At 39.2% G+C, this 19,981-nt stretch overlaps 2 protein-coding genes across 2 annotated transcripts in view; both read right to left on the bottom strand.

The window, feature by feature from the left end:
* Positions 1 to 832, bottom strand: part of LOC146000107 (cysteine dioxygenase type 1) — a 63,197-nt gene extending 62,365 nt beyond the window's left edge. The window contains exon 1 of the mRNA XM_083137451.1: positions 288 to 832. Coding sequence (XP_082993577.1) covers positions 288 to 454 — 167 coding nt within the window. The 5' untranslated portion in view covers positions 455 to 832. The remainder of the gene's footprint in view (positions 1 to 287) is intronic.
* Positions 833 to 7,986: 7,154 nt separating this feature from the next.
* On the bottom strand, positions 7,987 to 17,590 carry LOC145987123 (uncharacterized). Its single transcript, XM_083121616.1, has 4 exons — positions 17,360 to 17,590; positions 14,317 to 14,673; positions 11,147 to 11,178; positions 7,987 to 8,548 (listed from the first exon to the last, which is right to left on the bottom strand). Exons 1-4 carry the CDS (start codon positions 17,448 to 17,450, stop codon positions 8,180 to 8,182), a joined length of 849 nt encoding a protein of 282 aa, XP_082977742.1. The 5' UTR covers positions 17,451 to 17,590; the 3' UTR covers positions 7,987 to 8,179.
* Between the last annotated feature and the right edge of the window lie 2,391 nt (positions 17,591 to 19,981).

Here is a 19,981-nt window from a genome sequence, read left to right as displayed (position 1 = left end):
CTAAGTTATTAAAGTGTACTTTTCCAAAATAGAGAATTTTGTTTAAAAAACAATAGAGTAATATCTGTGCTGAATTGCATTCTTTGTAAGCATGCTTTACAAAGAAATGAACTGCCGTATTACTTTCATTGAATTCTTGTTTTAAGTTCACTTTATGCACAGAAGGCTAATCGGGACTGGACCACCTGGTATCGAACCCGTGACTCTTGATTACAAGGCGTGCCGTATAACTAAATGAGGCTAGTGTACGAGTAAATAAGTCAACAAGTGAAACCTTGGACACTTACCTGAAGCGATCAAATTTCGCATACCTCCTCCATTCGATCGGGTTACTCTTATAGGCGGACATGAGTTCGTGAACATACTCAACGTTCACTTTGTCCTCAGAAAACACAGAATGAAGTTCCCTTCGTAAATCATCGAATGTTGATACCACAGGCATATACTTCTCCATAGTGACACAACACACACACTCACACGCTAGCGATGGGAAGGAAATCTAGTACAGAAGAAACCCTGAAGTTCACGAGTCCGAAATCAAAACAATCGCTTCCACCTTCCCCCCACGGGTTTAACTAGAAAGCAACCTCACTTCTTGTCCGTCAACTACAGTGTTCCTAGCAGAACTGTCTTTCAGAATGTTTGTTTACCCTCAAGACATCATTTTTTGTAATCACTGCAACATATGCGCATGTAACTTTGGACGGCGCGGTAACCTAACTCGTCTTTGACACCAGAATGACCCTCGGTACCTTATCAACCTCCAGATAACCCGGGGCTTCAGCTTTGAGCAATGAAACTGCAAGTCAAATAAGGGACGCCCAGTGCATGAGAGTTTTAGTAATCTGTGGTTTTAGCCCGAGTTGAAGGCCGGTAATGCTGTAGAGGATAAAGCTAGTTCGCAGGAGGGGACAACGTACTGGTAAATCGTGTTGTTTTGACGTCATCATCTCGCCAGGAAGCGCTTCCGTGATGCAGTTTTTCCATTGGTGGACAGCTACATCAAAATTTCCCCACCTTTAGTATCATGAAAACAATCCCTACTCATTTTTATCTTTAACTTATCATTATCGACAATTACGTAAAGTCGCTTGCGGGTTTTTCTCTATTATGGCCAAAGTATAGAAAAAAGCTGGGAAGAACAGGTGGTGAAATCATCAATTGTCATTATTAACGAATCTTACTGCGCAGCTTCAAGTCACGGAAGTAGCACAATTACCTCTTCTGTTGAACACAACTAATAATAATAAAAATAGTAAAAAGTTTGAAGCAGTATTACCAACTACCAAATAACTAAAGTGTAAATCACCAACCCTGAGACCTTCTGTAAACAAAACCACGTGCATGCAGAAAGCATTGCAAATTCATAGAAGTAAAATAGGTAATCCACACGAAAATCCAGTGTTGTTACAGGATTCATTACGTAAGGTAAAACAACGGCCAATTTGTAGTATGGGATACGCTGCCGCAAATAACGTCTCACTTTAAACCCAATGCTTTGTACTTATTGCTTCACCTTTATGGTTAACTCCTTGCACCAGTAATAATTTCCCATAAATTTGGCTTCTTTTTTGCAGAGAACGAGATAAATTATATAACGGTTTGCCTCGCCATGGAGTTCCATTCCCTACATCTCTAATTGCCCTGCTCACGGATCCCATTCCTCCCACTATATGGCTTCTTTATGGATATGCAAGAAGATGTAATTTGACGATCTAACAAACAGTATATATACCAGGTGGTTATAATTAAAGTGACGGTGTTCAGAGTGGTACAGCACGGGCTGTAATGAGAGTAGCAGCCTGAAACTTCGTAGAACGTCAAAACGTGGAATTTTCCGTAACTCTGACGTCAAAGTCGGTGACATTGACTAACCATTGTGTGAGCTCCCTGGTTGTGGTTGGTGACGCTTGTTGCCTTTTCCTTTAGTAATGTTCATGTAATTCGAATAGTGAAATTGTAGCGATATTTTATTACAAAGAGTATTGTTTTCTGCGATTTATAGTGTTTTTCCTGTAACTATACCACGTTTTGACTGCTTACAGCGCCATTTTTTACCCTGGTGGCGAGAATTGGAACTTTTTTTTTTTTTTTTTTTGCATAATTCGCGAGCGCATTGCTTCATTAGCATATCTACGAAGTTTCAGACTGCTACTCTCATTACAGCCCGTGCTATACCACTCTGAACACCGTCACTTTAATTATAACCACCTTGTATATATGTGTGTGTGTGTCTCTGTGTTTTTGTTTGTTTTTTCTTTCTTGTGAAAAATAAGTGCATAGTGAAGCAAAAAACTCAGAAATATGACTAAAATCGACTAACACTTGATAGGGTCAGAAAAAAAGAAGAAAATTCTTTGCATGCGCATTGAATATATTTTACTTACATTTTTTTTAGACAAAATAATATACCATGGTAATGTATATTTCGGAGCGAATTTACAATATAGAGAAAGTCTCCAATTTTGTTAATTTTCGGTATAATAACTAATTTTGACCTAATCACGAATCTGTTGAAAAAAAACCGAGGGTCACGTCTGAAAATTTGAAAAAAAGCCGATTGAATTTTTTTATAGCTATATAGGTGTATGTGCGTAGTTTTACAAACAAAAATGTAATCTCCTGTCATTGTGTCCAACCATGCCGTTGTTTTACAAGAAAATGATTTATGATGTTCAATTCTAGTACGATCCCTATTTTTTCGATGAATTTAGGGGTGAAATAACTGCTAATGGAACCTAACCTAACAGGCCTAACCTAACCTCGTGTGAATGGTTCGTGGGGCTACCCGTGGATGGTTTTTGGGGCTAACGTCAATGGTTTGTGGGGCTACCCGTGGATGGTTTTTGGGGCTAACGTCAATGGTTTGTGGGACTACCCGTGGATGGTTTTTGGCGCTAACGAACAATTTTTCATCAAAATGTACAATTTCCAGAAGTGACCCCGGTTTTTTACAACAGATTCGTGATTAGGAGGCCAAAATTAGTTAGTATACCGAAAATTAACGAAATTGGAGACTTTCTCTATATTGTAAATTCTTACTATATTTCTAAGGTTTGATATAGATATGAGTGTATTTGAAATTTGTTTGTAGATTTTATGTAAATTGTATCTTATGTAAATAAAATATATAAAGTGATAATAATTTCAAGCATTTAAAAATAAATTGCTTAACTTACGCTTCATTGAGTGAAAGTGAAAAAAGACAATGATGTGGTTGTGGAAAGTTAATAATAATAATAATAATAATAATAATAATAATAATAATAATAATAATAATAATAATAATACATTTCTTTATTAGGTAAGCAGGCGAGGTTCAGCCTATAGGCTGCTCTGCCACCTAACCCTTGTCAATGTAATGTTACATATATAATAAACTGCATGTGGAGCAGTGAGCTGCAAGTTGATACACAATTTATTATTTTTTGTAGATTAGGCACACACAGGAGATGTACTACGTAGAAATTTTCAGCAGAGACGATTCCACGCAGGTAAAACAGCGATAGCGAAAAATCAGGTGAGGCCAGGCCGGTTCGGTAGCTCAGTGGTTAGAGCAGAGACCCGGGTTCGAGCCCTGATCGAGCCTGCATTTTTCGCTGAAATTTTCTACGTACACAATTTATTAATTTCTATTTTATATTTATTAATTCGTATTTTTATAAATAAATTTGTAATAATTATTTGATTTTTGACTAAATGCCAAGATGAGGAGGAGTGATGATATGAAATTGATGAAGGGATACTCACAAGGAACACCCATGTCCAGGCCAGGATTCGAATCCGAGACCCCTGGCGTCGTAGCGCGCTGTACTAACCACTTCACCACGGAGGTCGGCAGTTGGAAGGAAAGAGGTCGGGAATATTTTCGAGGGGAGTCAATTTAGTATACACCTGTATAGGGTGACCAGACGTCCTCTTTTATCCGGACATGTCCTTCTTTTTAGGTGTCTGTCCGGCGTCCGGGCGGATTTTTTAGAAATCGGTAAATGTCCTCCTTTTTTGGAAAGAGTATAGCATCGACCGTAGCAAATGTGCTGCATAGAGAATGCTTCCACACATAACGATCTTCATATCACTTGGGGGCGCGTTAAGTATTCGAGCAATGCTCGCCTAGCATCTGGGGGCTGAACGATCACTTTCCCGACTGAGTCATTATTAGGGGCGCGCAGGATCCAGAAGAGTCGGTACCGAGATCGGCAAAAAGATTCCCGTCCCGATCTCGACTTCGGGAAATGACTTCCAGATTTTTCGGGATCCCGAACAGTCCGAAAATTCCAAATAGTCATTTTTAAAAGTGGATAGTTCTTGATGTTTTTTTGCATTGTAGTGTCTTGACTTCTCAGAAATGGTTAGCTTTTATTTCAGAAATTTCAGAGGAAAAAGTTATGGAAAAATGACGTGTAAAATTCGTGATTTCCCCAGCACTGGGAAATCTTTAACATTTCTCGTTCCGAAATTTTCCCAGCTTGGTCGGGAAATTGCGAATTTTTCCCATCCCGAACGTCGGTATTTAAAAAAAATTCCCGTCCCAACCAAACAAGTTCTGTCGCGCACACCCGTAGTCATCTACGTATTATTCTAACTCGTTGCTTCGCAATCTGAGACTTACGAAATACCATGTAATCTGAGCACTTCCTTTTCGATTGATTGATATGGTGTATTTTAATTCACTTTTGGCTAATCTCGAAGATGAGGATGAGCAATGATTTGATGAAGGAACACTTACAAAGAACATCCATGCCCTGGCTGGGATTCGAACCCGGGACCTCTGGCGTTCTGGATCGGTGTGCTAACCACAGATGTCGGCCAGTTCAATTCAGCGATCTTGCAAGAAAATATCCAGCTTTTAAAGGATGGAAGGAACGAATATGAGGTTAAAGTGTAATGTGGCTGTCACTTTCCCCTGCTGTTGAAAGAGTGCTAGAAATGTTCGTGGCATTAAAATCATATTTCTTGACCCAATCTAAACTACCTAAAATTTAAATTCGGTTTTGGAAAATAGTTAAAGCGAACCTTACTCTCACATATGCATTTTCTTATGGGGATATTGCATTCTAATCTCCAAGAATTGGAAAAATATTAAAATTCTGTACTTGAGGCTATATAGGTATATTCCTAGTTATGATTGCCATGTGTTAGATTAGTAGATTGCTTTCGTTGCTTAAAGGTAAGAGGAAAGTATTGAAGAAATCATCAGAATTATATTGAGCAAAGTGTTGGTAGTTTGTTTTTACATGAGTAATGGCAAAATGAGTTGCCGTAATTTTTTGGTATCCTCTTTTCTATGACTTTGTCCGCCTTTTTCGCCGTGCTCTGTCCTCTTTTTGAATTTATATGTCTGGTCACCCTACACCTGTATAACATGCAAAAATGCGTTTTGGGTTCATATGAATATTTATTTATCTGGTTTCCCTTGTTTACTGGGGCAGACCGGAGAGATTATTCACCCCTTCTGCCCCCTTCGGCCCCGTCACGCACCCAGTATGTAACATAAGGGAAGTCTCAAAATAAAAAAAACGTACACGTCTAGTAGAATTTTGTTGCGTTTGGCAACATTGTTCACAAGTAAGATGCTAATGCTTTCCACCTTGCGAAAGAATGCACAAAACGAGGGAAGAAGCACGGGACAAACTAGCCAAGATCCGGTTGTGCTGGACTGGTTTTTATCGTCTTTCTCTCTTTTCAAGATGATTGTGTGGGTCATCAGTATCCTACGTCTAACTTAATGAGTACTAATTATTAGTTTCATTACCTACTGTAACGGGACGGTGAAACAATGTTATTATACAAGGCTATTATTAGCCGATTAAGAGATCCAATCGCTCCTCAGAAGCGTCCAAAACTAAGAACAAATTATAAATGAAGAGTAAATTAAACTGGCCCCATAGGCGTGCACAGATTAATTTATTTTGGGGGTGCCTCAAGAGGATTTTCAATTGCCTATCCGGACAATGTAAGCCTAATTGTCGTAACTTCATGTTCCCTTTTCACAATTGTAGTCTCTGTATATTCGTTATCACTTTAGCATAGACTTTCCTATCATTGCGTCGCTATTTATATATTATTTAAATAATGAAAGTAAACAATTGAAAATCAATATTGGTGCATAATAACCAACTCTAACAATTTTAATAAACTACAAGGCTATGTGTCTACAGCATGAGCGTATATATAGTTCACGTAAAGGGGGGGGGGTCAACTTTTGGTACAATTAGGGTTCCTATATTTCATAACTGAAAATCATAACACTACTCACCGGAAGCTTGTTAGGGAGCGGGGAGGGGTGGGTGCGGTTAGATGTATGTATGTACAACATAATTGTCATTTACATCCCACCAGCGGCGGCGCCAGGATTACTACCCTTCATGTTACAACTCGCATTAGTAAATAATTTCCCGAGTACGACCTGGTGATACCTGCAAACGCGAATCCCTTGGAGAAGGAAATCGAATTCAAAGGAATAGGTTTTCAGGAAGTAGAAATAAAATTACGTTCAAATCTTATTTACACTTCACCAGCGGACTTGTTTCAAATAAAAGGGAGTATACACACACAGCGACACGCTTTTTTTTTACAACCATGCGACGATCCATCATCCTCTATCTTTTTTTATCCTGTCGATTTTGTTCCTGAGGAGATTTTACGGCAGTAAATCTATAGAAGGTTGGCGGTAAACAAACCATTTTCTCAAACAGTTTCAAGTTCTATGCTCAACCCATCTCGTTTGTTGAGCCATTCTACACAATTTTGTGTTGTGAATAATAAGTAACGCAAGTTCAAAACTCGAAAAATATATGCATAATTGAACTTAAAACTGTAGTTATCAGAAAAAAGTAATTAATAATAAATCCTAGCATAATTTAGAAGCATTTATCATAATTTCAGAGTTTAAACAGGACTTTTTATTATCCTCAATCCACACGACAGGGAGAGGGGCAAAATCGAAATTCTTGCAAAATCTGAAATATCGTCATGTATTTTCGTTGTTTTTTTATAGGTTTACATTTAAAAAAATCATAGTTCAAGGGAGCAGGGGCCCCTTGCCCTATCTTGTGCGTGGGCCTGCAGGTAATATCCTAAATGCAGTGGATAGTACGAGCGATTTGTGCGACTGTAATTGAATGCATTTTTCAAACCTTCCTCAGTTTACCATAACTTATTCCTACACTTCAAGAAAACCACGAGTCGCCACTGCTCTCTATGGTTTCTACATTCTTTCCTGTTTTGAGAACGGTACTCAGGCACCCCAGGCTCCCTCGTTGCGCACGCCTATGATTGATTGACCCCCCCCCCCACACACACACACGCACATACACAGCTACACCATCTGCCGGGACGTCTAAAATTAACAGTTTTAGAAGGTCACCAAGAGTCTTGACGTTCTGTTTCAAGTCTTCACCCTCGCAAGAGCTCATTTGGTTCATTTTATACACAGAATAATCGTGACTTGACCTAAGTTTAAAGCAGAGTTCGAACCACTATGCAATGTGCTTTCCCCAACTTCGAGCAATGAAAACAGAGAAGACTCTCACAACTACGTATTGACTAAATTTCGGTTTTGTTGATAAGTTCAAAGGATTTATCACGATATACCTAATAATAGCCTCCTTGACACAACCTGTGTGCAATAACAGCAGGAAAAAAATGACTCGTTTGAGGTCCAAAGGTTCAATTGTGGCCATTTATGAAGATTGACCGGTAAATACCCCGGCGTTTTGGCACAGATGTTTGAGCACAGTAGATAATATTAAGTAGATTATGTTCAAATTCCGAAGGGTAATTACATGTTCCCCATCGGCTAGGATTTTCACGCTTGTATTTATGTGGAAGATTATATCTAAAGTACCTTCAGTCTTGCAAATTTAAAACTTTTCTGCAAACAATTTGACATCACTTTTCTAATACTAATACTAAAAAATCTTGTAATTACACCAAGAAAGGTAATAATAAAACTAATATTATTTGTCCATACTTTATTGGTAATAGAATTTGTGATTGATGAACACTGTTCCTACATAGCTACTAGTAAATTAGGTACACGAAACGAAAATAACACCTGTTAAGTACTATCATGTACAAGAGAAATTTTGCTGAGTTTTTGATTCCCGACATGTGTTCAACGGTCTTGCCAACAAACTGTATTTTGTAAGGGGGTACAAATTACAAATCCATTTCTTTAGAAATTCCTTCCAAACACGAATGTTTTTTCCTTTTCCTGGGGGATACTTATGGAAGCACTTCTGGTCAGGGTGCCCATGTCAGCTTCAAAGAATATATCGTTTATAAGCTTCTCGGCGATTGTTGCCATCTGGGGATTGACAGTTGATAGTTTCCTCAGTTTGTTTGTCCAGACTTTTCCCATATCTGAGAAGTCATCTTCGGTGTCAGTATAGGCTGGTTTCTTGTCATTTACTTTCTTACGTGGCTTGGTAACTCTACATTTTTGGAAGGAACCGATGACATTTGTTGTGTCGGAATCTGGTGACTTGAATTTAGACTTCTTGGCACCGGTTTCACCTCCTGAGGGTTGTCCATAAAGAGTAACCTGTAATCAAAGACACTGTGTCAGATCTTAGCTAAGATTCTTTGAAATGGAATGATAGGTTACGACACAAATATTGTAGCGAACGTAGAATATTTTCACGTTGACTCCAATATTTAATATTTTAACTTACATTAATTTTTCTTTGAAACTTTCATTTTATCAAGTCCAGGATATGAGGTTAAAACTAAGGAACACAGTCCCGAGTAGAATGTATAATCTAGGGATTTCTGGACTGGGGACTGTAATCCCGGGAACGGCATCTAGATCTTTGGTACTGAATCTCCTCTTCTCTCCTTCGCTTTCGATCATTCAAACAGAGTGGATATGTACCGAAAGCGGCCATGCATAACGGATATATAGGAGTCAATTAAACATAACTGATTTATTTGCTTTATGATGGATTGAAATAAATGAATGCATGTTTGGCAGAGAGTTGACAGTCTTGAAACTACTCAGTGTGCAATAATTTTCTCTTACAAATTCATTCTTGTCCCTTTTTCCCTTTTTTAATTGGAAATATGAAACAAATAGTAGTAAACAATAACTGGCAAATGAAAAAAAACCTATTACATCTTCTCTGGTAAGACTGAAAAAAAAAGAATGCCTCCCCGGTGGCGTAGTGGTAACGCCATCTCCTTGTAATTGAGAGGTTCCGGATTCGATAGCCGGTGGAAGCACACAGTGGTTCGGATCCCAGTTTAAACTGTAGGTCCAGTCCCAATTAGTCAATATGTGCATAAAAGTGAACTTAGAAAACGAAACTCAAACCAAACCTAGACTTGTCCTTCGAGACAGAGACGAGAACGATTGATTGATTTGATGTTTTAAGTCCACTTTATGCACAGTAAAGCTAATCGGGACTGGGACTACAGTTAAAAGTGGAATCCGAACCACCAAGTGCATCCACCTGGAATCGAACCCGGGACCTCTTGATTACAAGGCGTCGACGCTACCACTGCGCCATCGGAAGGCCAATGAGAAGAGAACGATCCAGGCATTTACAACTCAAGACGAGTTCGTATAATCCAATGTATTATATTTGGCCGCGGTGGCTCAGTCGGTAACGCGTCTGACTACCATGCTAAAGGTCCCGGGTTCGATCCCCGGCCGGTTCAAATCCGGGAACTTTTCTAACGGTGGAAGCGGCCCCGGCGCCCACCCAGCGTCGAATAACATGGGTACCTGGGGGAAACCCTGGGGGGTAAAGGCGGTCAGGGGCGTGATGCTGATCACATCACCCCCGCTCACGACCGGATCAAGAAAGTGTGGGGCGTTACCGCCACACCCCCTATATGCCTTCATGGCGTGGTGCTATGCACAGGGGAACACTTTACCTTTTTTTTTTGGAACAAGTTTTTGTCCTTGCATTCATACCGTGACACTGCCAAGCCAAGTCTCGTTTCGTCTCTCCTCGGAAGTTAATTATGTTTGACCCTCATCTTATTCATCAATTCATTATTCATCCTCATCGCAGCCATTAATCTAGAAAGGTAGAAAAATGATGTACAAAACTCAACTAAATAACAGTTGGGCTGAAAAGTTCGTAGGCTGACTCATAGATGGCGTTACTAGAATTAAATCCATGTGATTTTTACTTAGTACTAACCTTCAAAAGATACGTGTATAAATTTCACAGCTGGCGGATAATTAGTTCGTGAGATATAGCATTGTGAGTGAAGCAGCTTTTGTTATTGTGAAAAAATGGATAAAAAAGAATTTCGTGTGTCAATAAAGCATTGCTTTTTGGCGAAAAGAAATACTGTTGAAGCCAAGGCTTGGCTTGATAAACATTATTCGGACTCTGCACCAGAAAAATCAACCGTTGAGAAGTGGTTTGCTAAATTTAAACGAGGCGAAATGAGCATCGAAGACGATGCACGCAGTGGACTCCCCAAAGAGGCTGTTACCGACGAAAACATCAAAAAAGTCCACAAAATAATTTTAAATGATCGTAAAGTGAAGTTGATCGAGATAGCTGAGACTTTAAAAATATCAAAGGAACGTGTTGGACATATTGTGCATGAATATTTGAACATGCGAAAGCTGTGTGCAAAATGGGTGCCGCGCGTGCTCACAATCGATCAAAAGCAACAACGTTTTGATGATTCGGAGCAATGTTTAGCGATATTCAACCGTCATAAAATTGCTTCCCCATCCACCATATTCTCCAGATCTGGCCCCCAGTGACTTTTTCCTGTTTGCAGACCTTAAAAGAATGCTCGCTGGAAAGAAATTTAGCACTGATGAAGAGGTAATCGCCGAAACTGAGGCCTATTTTGAGGCTAAAGAGAAATCGTACTATAAAAATGGCATCGAAAAATTGTATGACCGCTATAATCGTTGTATCGCCCTCGAAGGCAACTATATTGAATAATAAAATCGAATTTTGTCAAAAAAATATTTTTTACTATGTTAACCTACGAACTTTTCAGCCCAACTGTTATGTGTCACAAACGGATACAGGATGAATTTATGAATATTTTTGTGAAATTCCTGTATGACCTGCAGACAAGGATGCTGCCTTTCTTAGCATGCATACTTGAATGTTTCTGACTTTCTTTGTTTATTTGTATCTACAGGAACTAATAGGCTACTTACTGGGTAAAGCAGCTTGCCTCTTTCCTCGTCAACTGTAAGAAAGGACATTTCTTGTTAATATCATAAAAAATATTCAATAAAGCAAAAAGCAATTCTTAACTAATTTATTTCAATACGTATATTCACGCGCAATGACGAAATCATCTTCCAAATATAACACATTGCACTGTACATTACTCAGAATTAGAGTAATATAGCAAGTACAACCGTAGTGACAATGAAGTTCGACCAGTCACAAATATAGGAGTGCGTTGTGAAAGAAGGAGAACACATGCATATGCTGAACATATTTTATTCAGCAGGCTACATGGAACAAAGGAAAACATAAATTTCCGCTGCAACGCAGCAATGTATGGTGTCCACACAAAATAAAACATTTTCGTCCATCTACACGTGACATTGAAGTTCGACCACTGTTAGAGGGGATCCTGTTTACCATGGTGTGACGCCGCCCCGTCGGCGAATAACTGTGGCAATGCGTCGGGGCATGCTGCGGACGAGTCGTTCAAGGAATTCCACATCGATGCGGTGCCATTCCTCCTGCAGGCAGACGATAAGAGCAGCCACTGTCGTGGGTCCCCTCTGTTGCACACGTCGCTTAAGAACACGCCACACATTCTCAATGGGCGAGAGGTCGGGACTCGATGGTGGCCATGGCAGAGTTCGCACGTGATGGCGAGTCAACCATTCTCTTGTCAGCCGCGCTGTATGAGGCCTGGCATTGTCGTGTTGAAAGATGAGACGCCGCCTGTGGAACAGGTGCCTTCGCACTGTGGGAAGACGCCGCTCCAGTATGCGGGTATAGGCGTGTGCATTCACAATGCCCTCACAGACGTGTAGTGGGCCAACCCCAGATGCCGTCATGCATCCCCATACCATCACTGACGCAGGTTTCTGTACCCGACGTGCATAACATTTTGCTTCATTCTGTTCCTCCTTCCGACAAATGACTGTTTTCCGTATTTTCCCGTACACATCATTGAAAATGGATTCGTCCGTCCACAAAACCCTGTTCCACTGCCGATTGCCTTTGTTCAACATGGAAAGGAAGGGTTTACGTTTCGCCTTGTACACTCGGTAACCGCATCGCTGTAGGTAACGGCGAATGGTTCTGGTTGACACTTCAATGTGAAAGCGTTCTCGAGTCCACAGTCGTAATTCGGCCACAGAAACATGATTGTTGGTCTGGATATAGCGCCTAAATATCCGTAGGTCACGCACGCTCAGCAGGCGTTTTCGACCGGGGGCCTTACCTGGCTCTGTAGTAACCATATTTTGGTGGTGTTTGATGATGCAGTGGACGGTTGACTTGGGTAAGTTCAGTTGGCGCCCTATTTCCCGTTCACTGAGTCCATCCCGTTGCAACTCCACCACTCTTCTCCTCACGGTGTTGTCAATAGGTTTGCCCCTGGCCATGGTGATGATGCACTGCGGTTCCTCGGTGCACAGCACGCGCTTATATACGGCGGACTGCCTTATCGTCATGCTTCCGTCGAATGCGCCACTATCTGGAATTTTTCCGTATGGGTCTGGTGCCTGGTCGAAGTTCAATGTCACGCGTATAGTTCCCCGTTTTCGTTCTTTTACGTGACCTTGGGTGCAACATGCTGGGATCACGATTCTTGCCTGCTCACACGCCTCCTCTTACACACATGCGTCACTTCTGCGGGTCACCCATTCCACCGCCTATGCCTCTGTGCATTTAATCACGTATTTCTTTCTGGTCGAACTTCATTGTCACCAAGGTTGTATATAATGCAAATGCTACGTCAGTTCCAGAGTTCATCGATTGGTGTGCAATATGTGAGTCTTTTGTGTGCTGTGTGGGAGGGGTCCAGTGTAAGTAGCGATTAAATATTGTTAATTATGTTTTACGAGTTGAAGTATTTTAAAATTTTGTTTAAAAAATGAGTATGACTCAGCACTTTAGGTAAACTAATTATTATCCGTACAATTATTAGACATCAAAGTGAACAATAGAATTCAGCAAAGGCAGCGGTTACGATCACAATGAGGAAGTTGTATGCTCTTCTTATCAAAAACAATAACGAGTAAATGAACAGGATAAACAATGGTGCATACATGGATAAGTGATGGAGTACACATGAGTTTTATAAACATGTATCCCCTCTCACTTTTTACTCCGACTTCCTTGTTAACTCATTCTCCTTTCTCTTCCTTCAATATTTTTGTTTGTTCATGCGCCATGCCTTCCTACCTGCCTTTTTCTACGTTTTTTTCTCTGTCTGCTTTTGTTATAACTCCCCCTTATCTCTTTCCCTCTCCTCCAGGCTTAAGTTTGTCTTTCATTATATTTTTTCCTTACTAAACGTAAAATAAAACAAAAACCAATCAGTCATATGCAGTTGCTATGATAAGGAAGCTTGAAGAAGTAGTTATTAAGGACCAGGAATTTTTTTTCAACTTATTCAGAAACAAATGTAAAGCCACAAGATAATTTGGGAACATTTCTAGTGTAAGTAAAATATACATGGAGTTAAGACCAGCTTCATACACTGCTTTAGTAAAGCCTACGGATATTCATAAATACCTATTCCTTGAATTCTTCAGGTGGCCACCCTCGCACCTCTTAACGCCGGTTCTGTTCTAATTCACTACACGTAATGATGAGCAGAATTTTCTTTCCATATACACGTAAAATATACATTTTAGCGCTCAACTGGATTTTGCCATATTAAAACACAATAAATGCTTCTTGCAGCACAATTTCTTTGAAATTAATATTCTGTACAAAATGCAATTTGCATTAACATCATCCACTGCATTAGATGAATTGCATTGGTTTCAACAAAAAAACAATCGAAATCAACAACATTAAAATTGTTTAACGTTCTTGAACGCAGAAAGTAGCTGTCAAATTTGCTTAATGATAAATGAGGGGTTCAGAGCATAAGTGGTGTAACTCCACTTTTCATGAAAATTGAGTTACAGGTTTAACTTAGAAGTGTGAAGTATCAACATTTCAGGGCTAGAAGTAAGTATCTCCTAAGTTTCAAATTCTTGCTCCAATAACTAAACGTAGTACTAAGCTATCTAAATGTGCCTATTTCTCAAAACTGTCTTGATTGGAGTTACGGCGCTTGTGCTCTGAACCCCTCAAATGTCTACAATACAAATGAAGACAGATACAGTTTCAAAATGAAACTTACCTGCAGATTCTTCTTTGCCCACTGGTACGTTTCCTAAGCTGGGGGCAGCGTTGATTCCGAATTTTTTTGAACTTTCTCGTACTGCTTTTCTTTCCACGTTATTGTGGACCTTAGGTATGATAACTGATGCGACTTCTCGTAATGCGACTCCACGTAATGACACTCTTTCATTGCCTTGACATTTGTTGTTTGATTCCTGTGGTGTGTAATCAAAAGTGGCAAACGGATGGTGCATGGTTGTCATTTTCAGAACCGGACCACATCGTTTCGAATCTTCGTCGAGTTTTGACTCTTCTATTTTCCGAAATTGTAGTCTCAGCCTACTTTGAGTTTTGCACACACACTTTGGTACGATCCCTGGAAAATAAACATAAACAATTTATTGGCAGTGTACAGGCCCTTAGCCAGAGTTTTATTTCGGGGGACTCATCCCTTATCGGCAGCCATCTAAAGGTGCATTTAACAATTTTTCAGTATATTATATCTTATTATGCATGATGTTGAATCCTGCTATGGAAATAAAATTAATTACCACTATACACTATTTAAATTAGATATTTGTAGGTTTTCGGGGAGGGCTTCTGCCTCCAGAGCCCCCTTACAGTGTACATAGTGTACATACTTTTTCCTTTGCACAAGAAGTACAATCACCCTTTCCTACGTTCTCTAACCCTCTACCACCTTGCACGCCCTGAAAAATAGAGCATCAGAGACATACAAGGATGGTAAAATACAACCTCTGACAATAAAGTTCGGTGAATGATCCTGAATATCGAAAGTAGACGAATTCTGAATGAAACCTACCTTACTGTCCTTCGAAGTAGTCCCCTCCCATGGCTATGCACCGTTGAGAACGGCTGTACATGTACTGGCGCCCAGGCGGCGGACTTCTACGACGCAGGTATACAGAAGTTGGTCCCACGCTATGACAAGTCCGCGAATTCCGGGGGGAATTATGTTGACAAGTAACTGGACAAGTGCTGTATCTATGGCAATAAATAATTGAATGAAATAATGTTTCCTTTTTGTGCACGACCTCAGGGAAACTTACTTTCTGGATGCGCCTAATATCTCCTAAGATTCAAATTCTTGCTCATGGAGGTACCACTATATTTGTGGTCCAATAGCTAAACATAGTACTAAGATATTTAAATGTGCCAATATTTGTATTTGCATTTTTGTTATTTTATGTCGTTTCCCTGCCTTTTTTATTAATCGCGACGATGAGATAATGCACTCGGAAAGAACTCTCATGTCGGAACTCGAACTCGGGAACTCTGGAGGCGAGATAAAAGATTGACCACCTAACACAGCCGACCTCCGTGGCGGAGTGGTTAGCATAGAGCGCCACGATGCCATGGCTCCCGGGTTCTAACCCCGGCAAGGGCATGGGTGTTCTTCATTAATTTCATCATATCATCAATCAATTAGCCAAAATTGACACAAGAGCGAAGTAAAATAAACCAAACCGATAACGATACTAATGCCCACCTATTAACACCATACCGACGCGGATACTTAGAAATTGAAACAAACAAGTTATAGTATTTCAGAATATATAAAATTGAAACAAGTTATAGTATTTCAGAAGATATAAAAATGTTTAAATATAGTTTTTAATTGGAACTATACCATATAAAAAGTGCCAATGTTTTGCTTTTAAAATATTCATAATTTCACGTAATCTATAATTATTTAACTCCAAAATCAATGTCCTCCCCACAATGATGTGTCCAAAGTAATGAAAATTATGCAGGACAAGCTCCGAGAAAACGTAGCGTGGAATTTTTGCTGACCCGCGAGATTCCTGGTCTCGGGAAAAATTCCATCCACTCTCGGTGAATAAATCTAAACTGATACTGTTCGATACCGATTCATTGGTGTGGGTATAGGTTAAGCTCTACACACCAGCAATACAATTTTCCCATTTTAAAATTAAGTTCATGCTGAAAATTGTTGATAAATAATAAAATATAACTATTGTAGTGTTTATTCTCAGAGGAGACGAAGATTTATTTCTACCGGTTGGGAATTTTTGTTAGAACTGTAGACGCTGGGAAAAGGAATTTCAGAGAAGGGTAGAAATTTCGTGGCTTCCTCCATTATTCGAATCACGCTAGCCACTAAAAGAGGAAGCAGTAACTCCCTTTTGCGGAATTCATGAGAACGAATTTACTTGTGTATGTGCGCATGCACAAAATATTAAGTCGTATTAAGTCCTTAAAATGTGTCAAAGGTTATGAATGTTACATACACTACATAGTTTAATTTCTGGAAATTGTGTACAGTCCTTACCATTTAGAAAAAGTTTGTAGATGACAAGGAAATATTGTCTTAAAAAGAGCTTTAAAACCAAAAGAGAAAAAATAAATTCCGATCATCCATTCTAAAGTCATGGTCTAAAAACAGCTTGTGGCCACCATTTTCCTATATGGTGGTTCAAAGTGCATTCTGCCGATGTCTACATAGCTTAAAACCACTAATTAGCTATTAATAACAAGCTTACCATTTTCCGTACTTTTACATAGAAAATGCACACTTTTTATTAAAACCTGTTGGGTATGTAGTTTTATATGGTGACAGTTAGATAGTTTTGTGGGGGATGAAGCTACACATACATTTTTCTAACTGGGGTTGATATGATAGCATTCTTTCGTGCATCCACAACACTTGGAGCACCGTATATAGACATTCAATCACATACAGGCCCGTAGCCAGGATTTTATTTCGCGAGTGGCTCATCCTTTATCAGTAGCCACCATTTAAAAATAAAAAAGGGGGGGTAGAGGCCCTCAAGATGAGTTTATTTGTATGCTACAACTTATTACATTAGATGTTTAATTCTGCTAAGGAAGTAAAATTAGTTATCACTATACATTTAAATTAGATATTTGTAGGATTTCGGGGGTCTACATCCCCCTCCCCCTCCCCCCGACTACGTGCCTGATCACACACACACAAAGTCGGCACCTATGATGGAAAAGGTATAGTTCTACCTCGTGAACTATAGTAGTTCTTTGTTATACATTGCAGTTTATCTCACCTTTACGTTTGCCTTTTCCTCCTGACTCTTCGACAAGAACCTGTAGGGAGTCATCCGATGATGAGCAGTTTGGACCACTAGAGCTTAACATGGCTTCCTTATCTTTCAACGAATTCAGCTTCCCTTTCCACAAGTAAACGCAGAAACTCAAATTTTCACAACTTTCAATTTCATTAATTCTTTTGTTTTGGAGCTAACAATTTTTAGCAATTTCCAATTTAACCTTTAGTATCCCATTTGGTTGTTACTACAGAAACCGTTTCACATACTATTGCCTTTTTGTTGAGGTGTAACAACAACGAAGCTTTCATCGTTTCTCATTAAAATTAGGGATGGTGGTCGTCTTGTCTCGGGAATGAGAAAGTTGATCTCGTTCTCTGTCTCGTTACATTTTTTTACAAACTGCTCGTTCTAAAAATGCACGCATGATTTATCGAAAGAAATATGTTTTGAGTTCCGGATTACTATGTGCTACGAATATAGTGATTCTCATGTAAATTATTTACCGTATTTTCTCATAACTTGGCGGTGACCAATTTTCTCGTTCCTTGCCAACCCCAAATCCCATCTCTAAGGGTATTCGACAACTACGTGTCAAATCACTACCATACGCAGGATTTTTTCTGGGGGCACTGGAATTGTAAAGGTGGATAATAATTATTTTGTAATTACCAAATTACCATTTTTAACCTTCGCTTTAAAAATTTTTCACACCAAAATGGTAATCGGAGATCATTTTAAGGGAAGTTTGCGTTTACCACGTTGTTTTTTCAGAGTACTGGACTACTTTCAGTTGAAAATTTTGATTTTATCAAAATTTCTGGAGAAGCTGTAGCCCCATCAGCTTTGCCCAACGCACCCCAGTGTCATAAGCCAATGTAAAAATATGATTCATTATAGAGCAAAGATTTTTTCAACATATATATATATATATATATATATATATATATATATATATATATATATATATATATATAAATTTCATGATCCCAATGTTCAGCTTCTTGGATGGATACTGTCCTCATGTGAGTACAAGCAGTGGTCGAAGCGGAAATTCTTAGCTGGAGAGGTGCTTATTCGAGTCTGAGCATAGGTGGGGGATGCTTGTATGAATCGACATGGAGACATTGTAGCAGGTGGACGATGCTTGTGCAAATTATTCTAGCTAGGGAAATGCTTGATGATAAGTTTCTGAACTGGTGGGTAGCATTCCCCGCGTCCCCCTTTGACTTCGAGCACTGAATATAAGGCACAAATAATTCTTCTTATAAACAAGATGAACAGCATTTTTCACAAGGAGATCGAAAGACAAACGGGCAAGGTTTATATGTTGATACCATGGGCTGTTTCGACACGATGGCATGTGAGTGTATGATAAGGGACCAGTGACGTGAATAGCTGCACGAACACGAGATTGATTAATCAGTTCTTCTTACATCAGCAATGACTTACATAGGTTACGGTTAAGCTAGGCACCAATTCTCACATTTCATAATTATCAAGGGAATTCGACAGTGAATGTAATTAAAACTGAGACAGGCCAAGGGTATCGCCGTAAAACACCGACGAACTTTGCTGGTAGAGGACGTGAAGGTGAATAGCTTTCTTGGCTTTTAGTAACGATTTACTTGTTGCGCACTCGTTTAGACAACGCAAAGACTCGATCAAAAAATGGCATTTTTATATCTTTATGTTATGAACCTCGATTTATATATAGTCATTTCTACAGGGTGGGGCATAAAACCGGTATCGGTGACCCTTATTTTTCTTTTTTAACTGAAACTGGTATGTATTAACGTTTTTCGCACATTAACCTCATCGACCTGTAAGTAAGATGTTCCGGATTCGGTTTTCAGTGGCGGTTCCAATGTCAGATAGGTCCAGTAGTGATTTGCGTATCGGGGTTGAACTTTCGCAGTTTGGGAACAGATATTATTGAAGAATTTTATTTTATGTTGCTGAAACTTTTTTCTTTGTTCTGTTCGATAAAGCAATATCATCCTTTTTCATAAATCTTAGGCCCCTGTGCCCTGTCCCCCTCTAAATCTTCCAATGCCACACATACACACTAGATTGTTCTGTAAAACCAAGTCTCAATGGGAAGTTGCTAATCTTTTTTTGGCTCCACAACTCTGTGCGAGTCTGCTCAATGATTTTCAGCCACTCTCTTCCACAAGATCTTCACAGGACTTAAGCAGTATTTACTAAATAAAAAGTGCCACCCAATACTTATGTGTCTCCTCCAATGTTGCTGCTGTTTGTCTACGACTGTTTCCACCTAGCCAATATATCCGTTGTCCGTTCCCCTATCTGCAACCCGGAGACGCGCAGTTCTGCCTCTAGGAAGGTTACCCATCCCAGGGGGAAGTGCTAATACATATCTTATGAAAAAAATAATAAGAAACTATTGTTAGAGATACTTTATTTTAGAAAAATAACGTTTCATTTTATGTTTATATTATTGAGAAATTTATGTAATTTTACTATTTTACAATATAGTTTTAAAACATATTACAAAAATTTGTATAAAAAGTACAAAACTACATATATATACATATATAAATAAAAATACAAAATGTTTCATTGTTACATTTTGTAAAATTTCTTGATATTTGTTGTTTT

Source organism: Lepisma saccharinum, chromosome 1 (genome assembly GCF_977018435.1).
Source record: "Lepisma saccharinum chromosome 1, izLepSacc3.1, whole genome shotgun sequence".
Taxonomy (NCBI): Eukaryota; Metazoa; Arthropoda; class Insecta; order Zygentoma; family Lepismatidae; genus Lepisma; species Lepisma saccharinum.
Note: the sequence above shows the minus strand (reverse complement) of the source record. Positions and strands in the feature narration are given on the sequence as shown.

Coding starts and splice junctions, on each gene's coding strand:
- LOC145987123 (XM_083121616.1), bottom strand. CDS start 17,450: ATGTTAAGCTCTAGTGGTCCAAACTGCTCATCATCGGATGACTCCCTA. Junction 14,674..17,359: donor AGGAAAAGGCAAACGTAAAG/GTGAGATAAACT, acceptor TTTATTTTCCAG/GGATCGTACCAAAGTGTGTG. Junction 8,549..11,146: donor GAGGCAAGCTGCTTTACCCA/GTAAGTAGCCTA, acceptor CTTTGATTACAG/GTTACTCTTTATGGACAACC.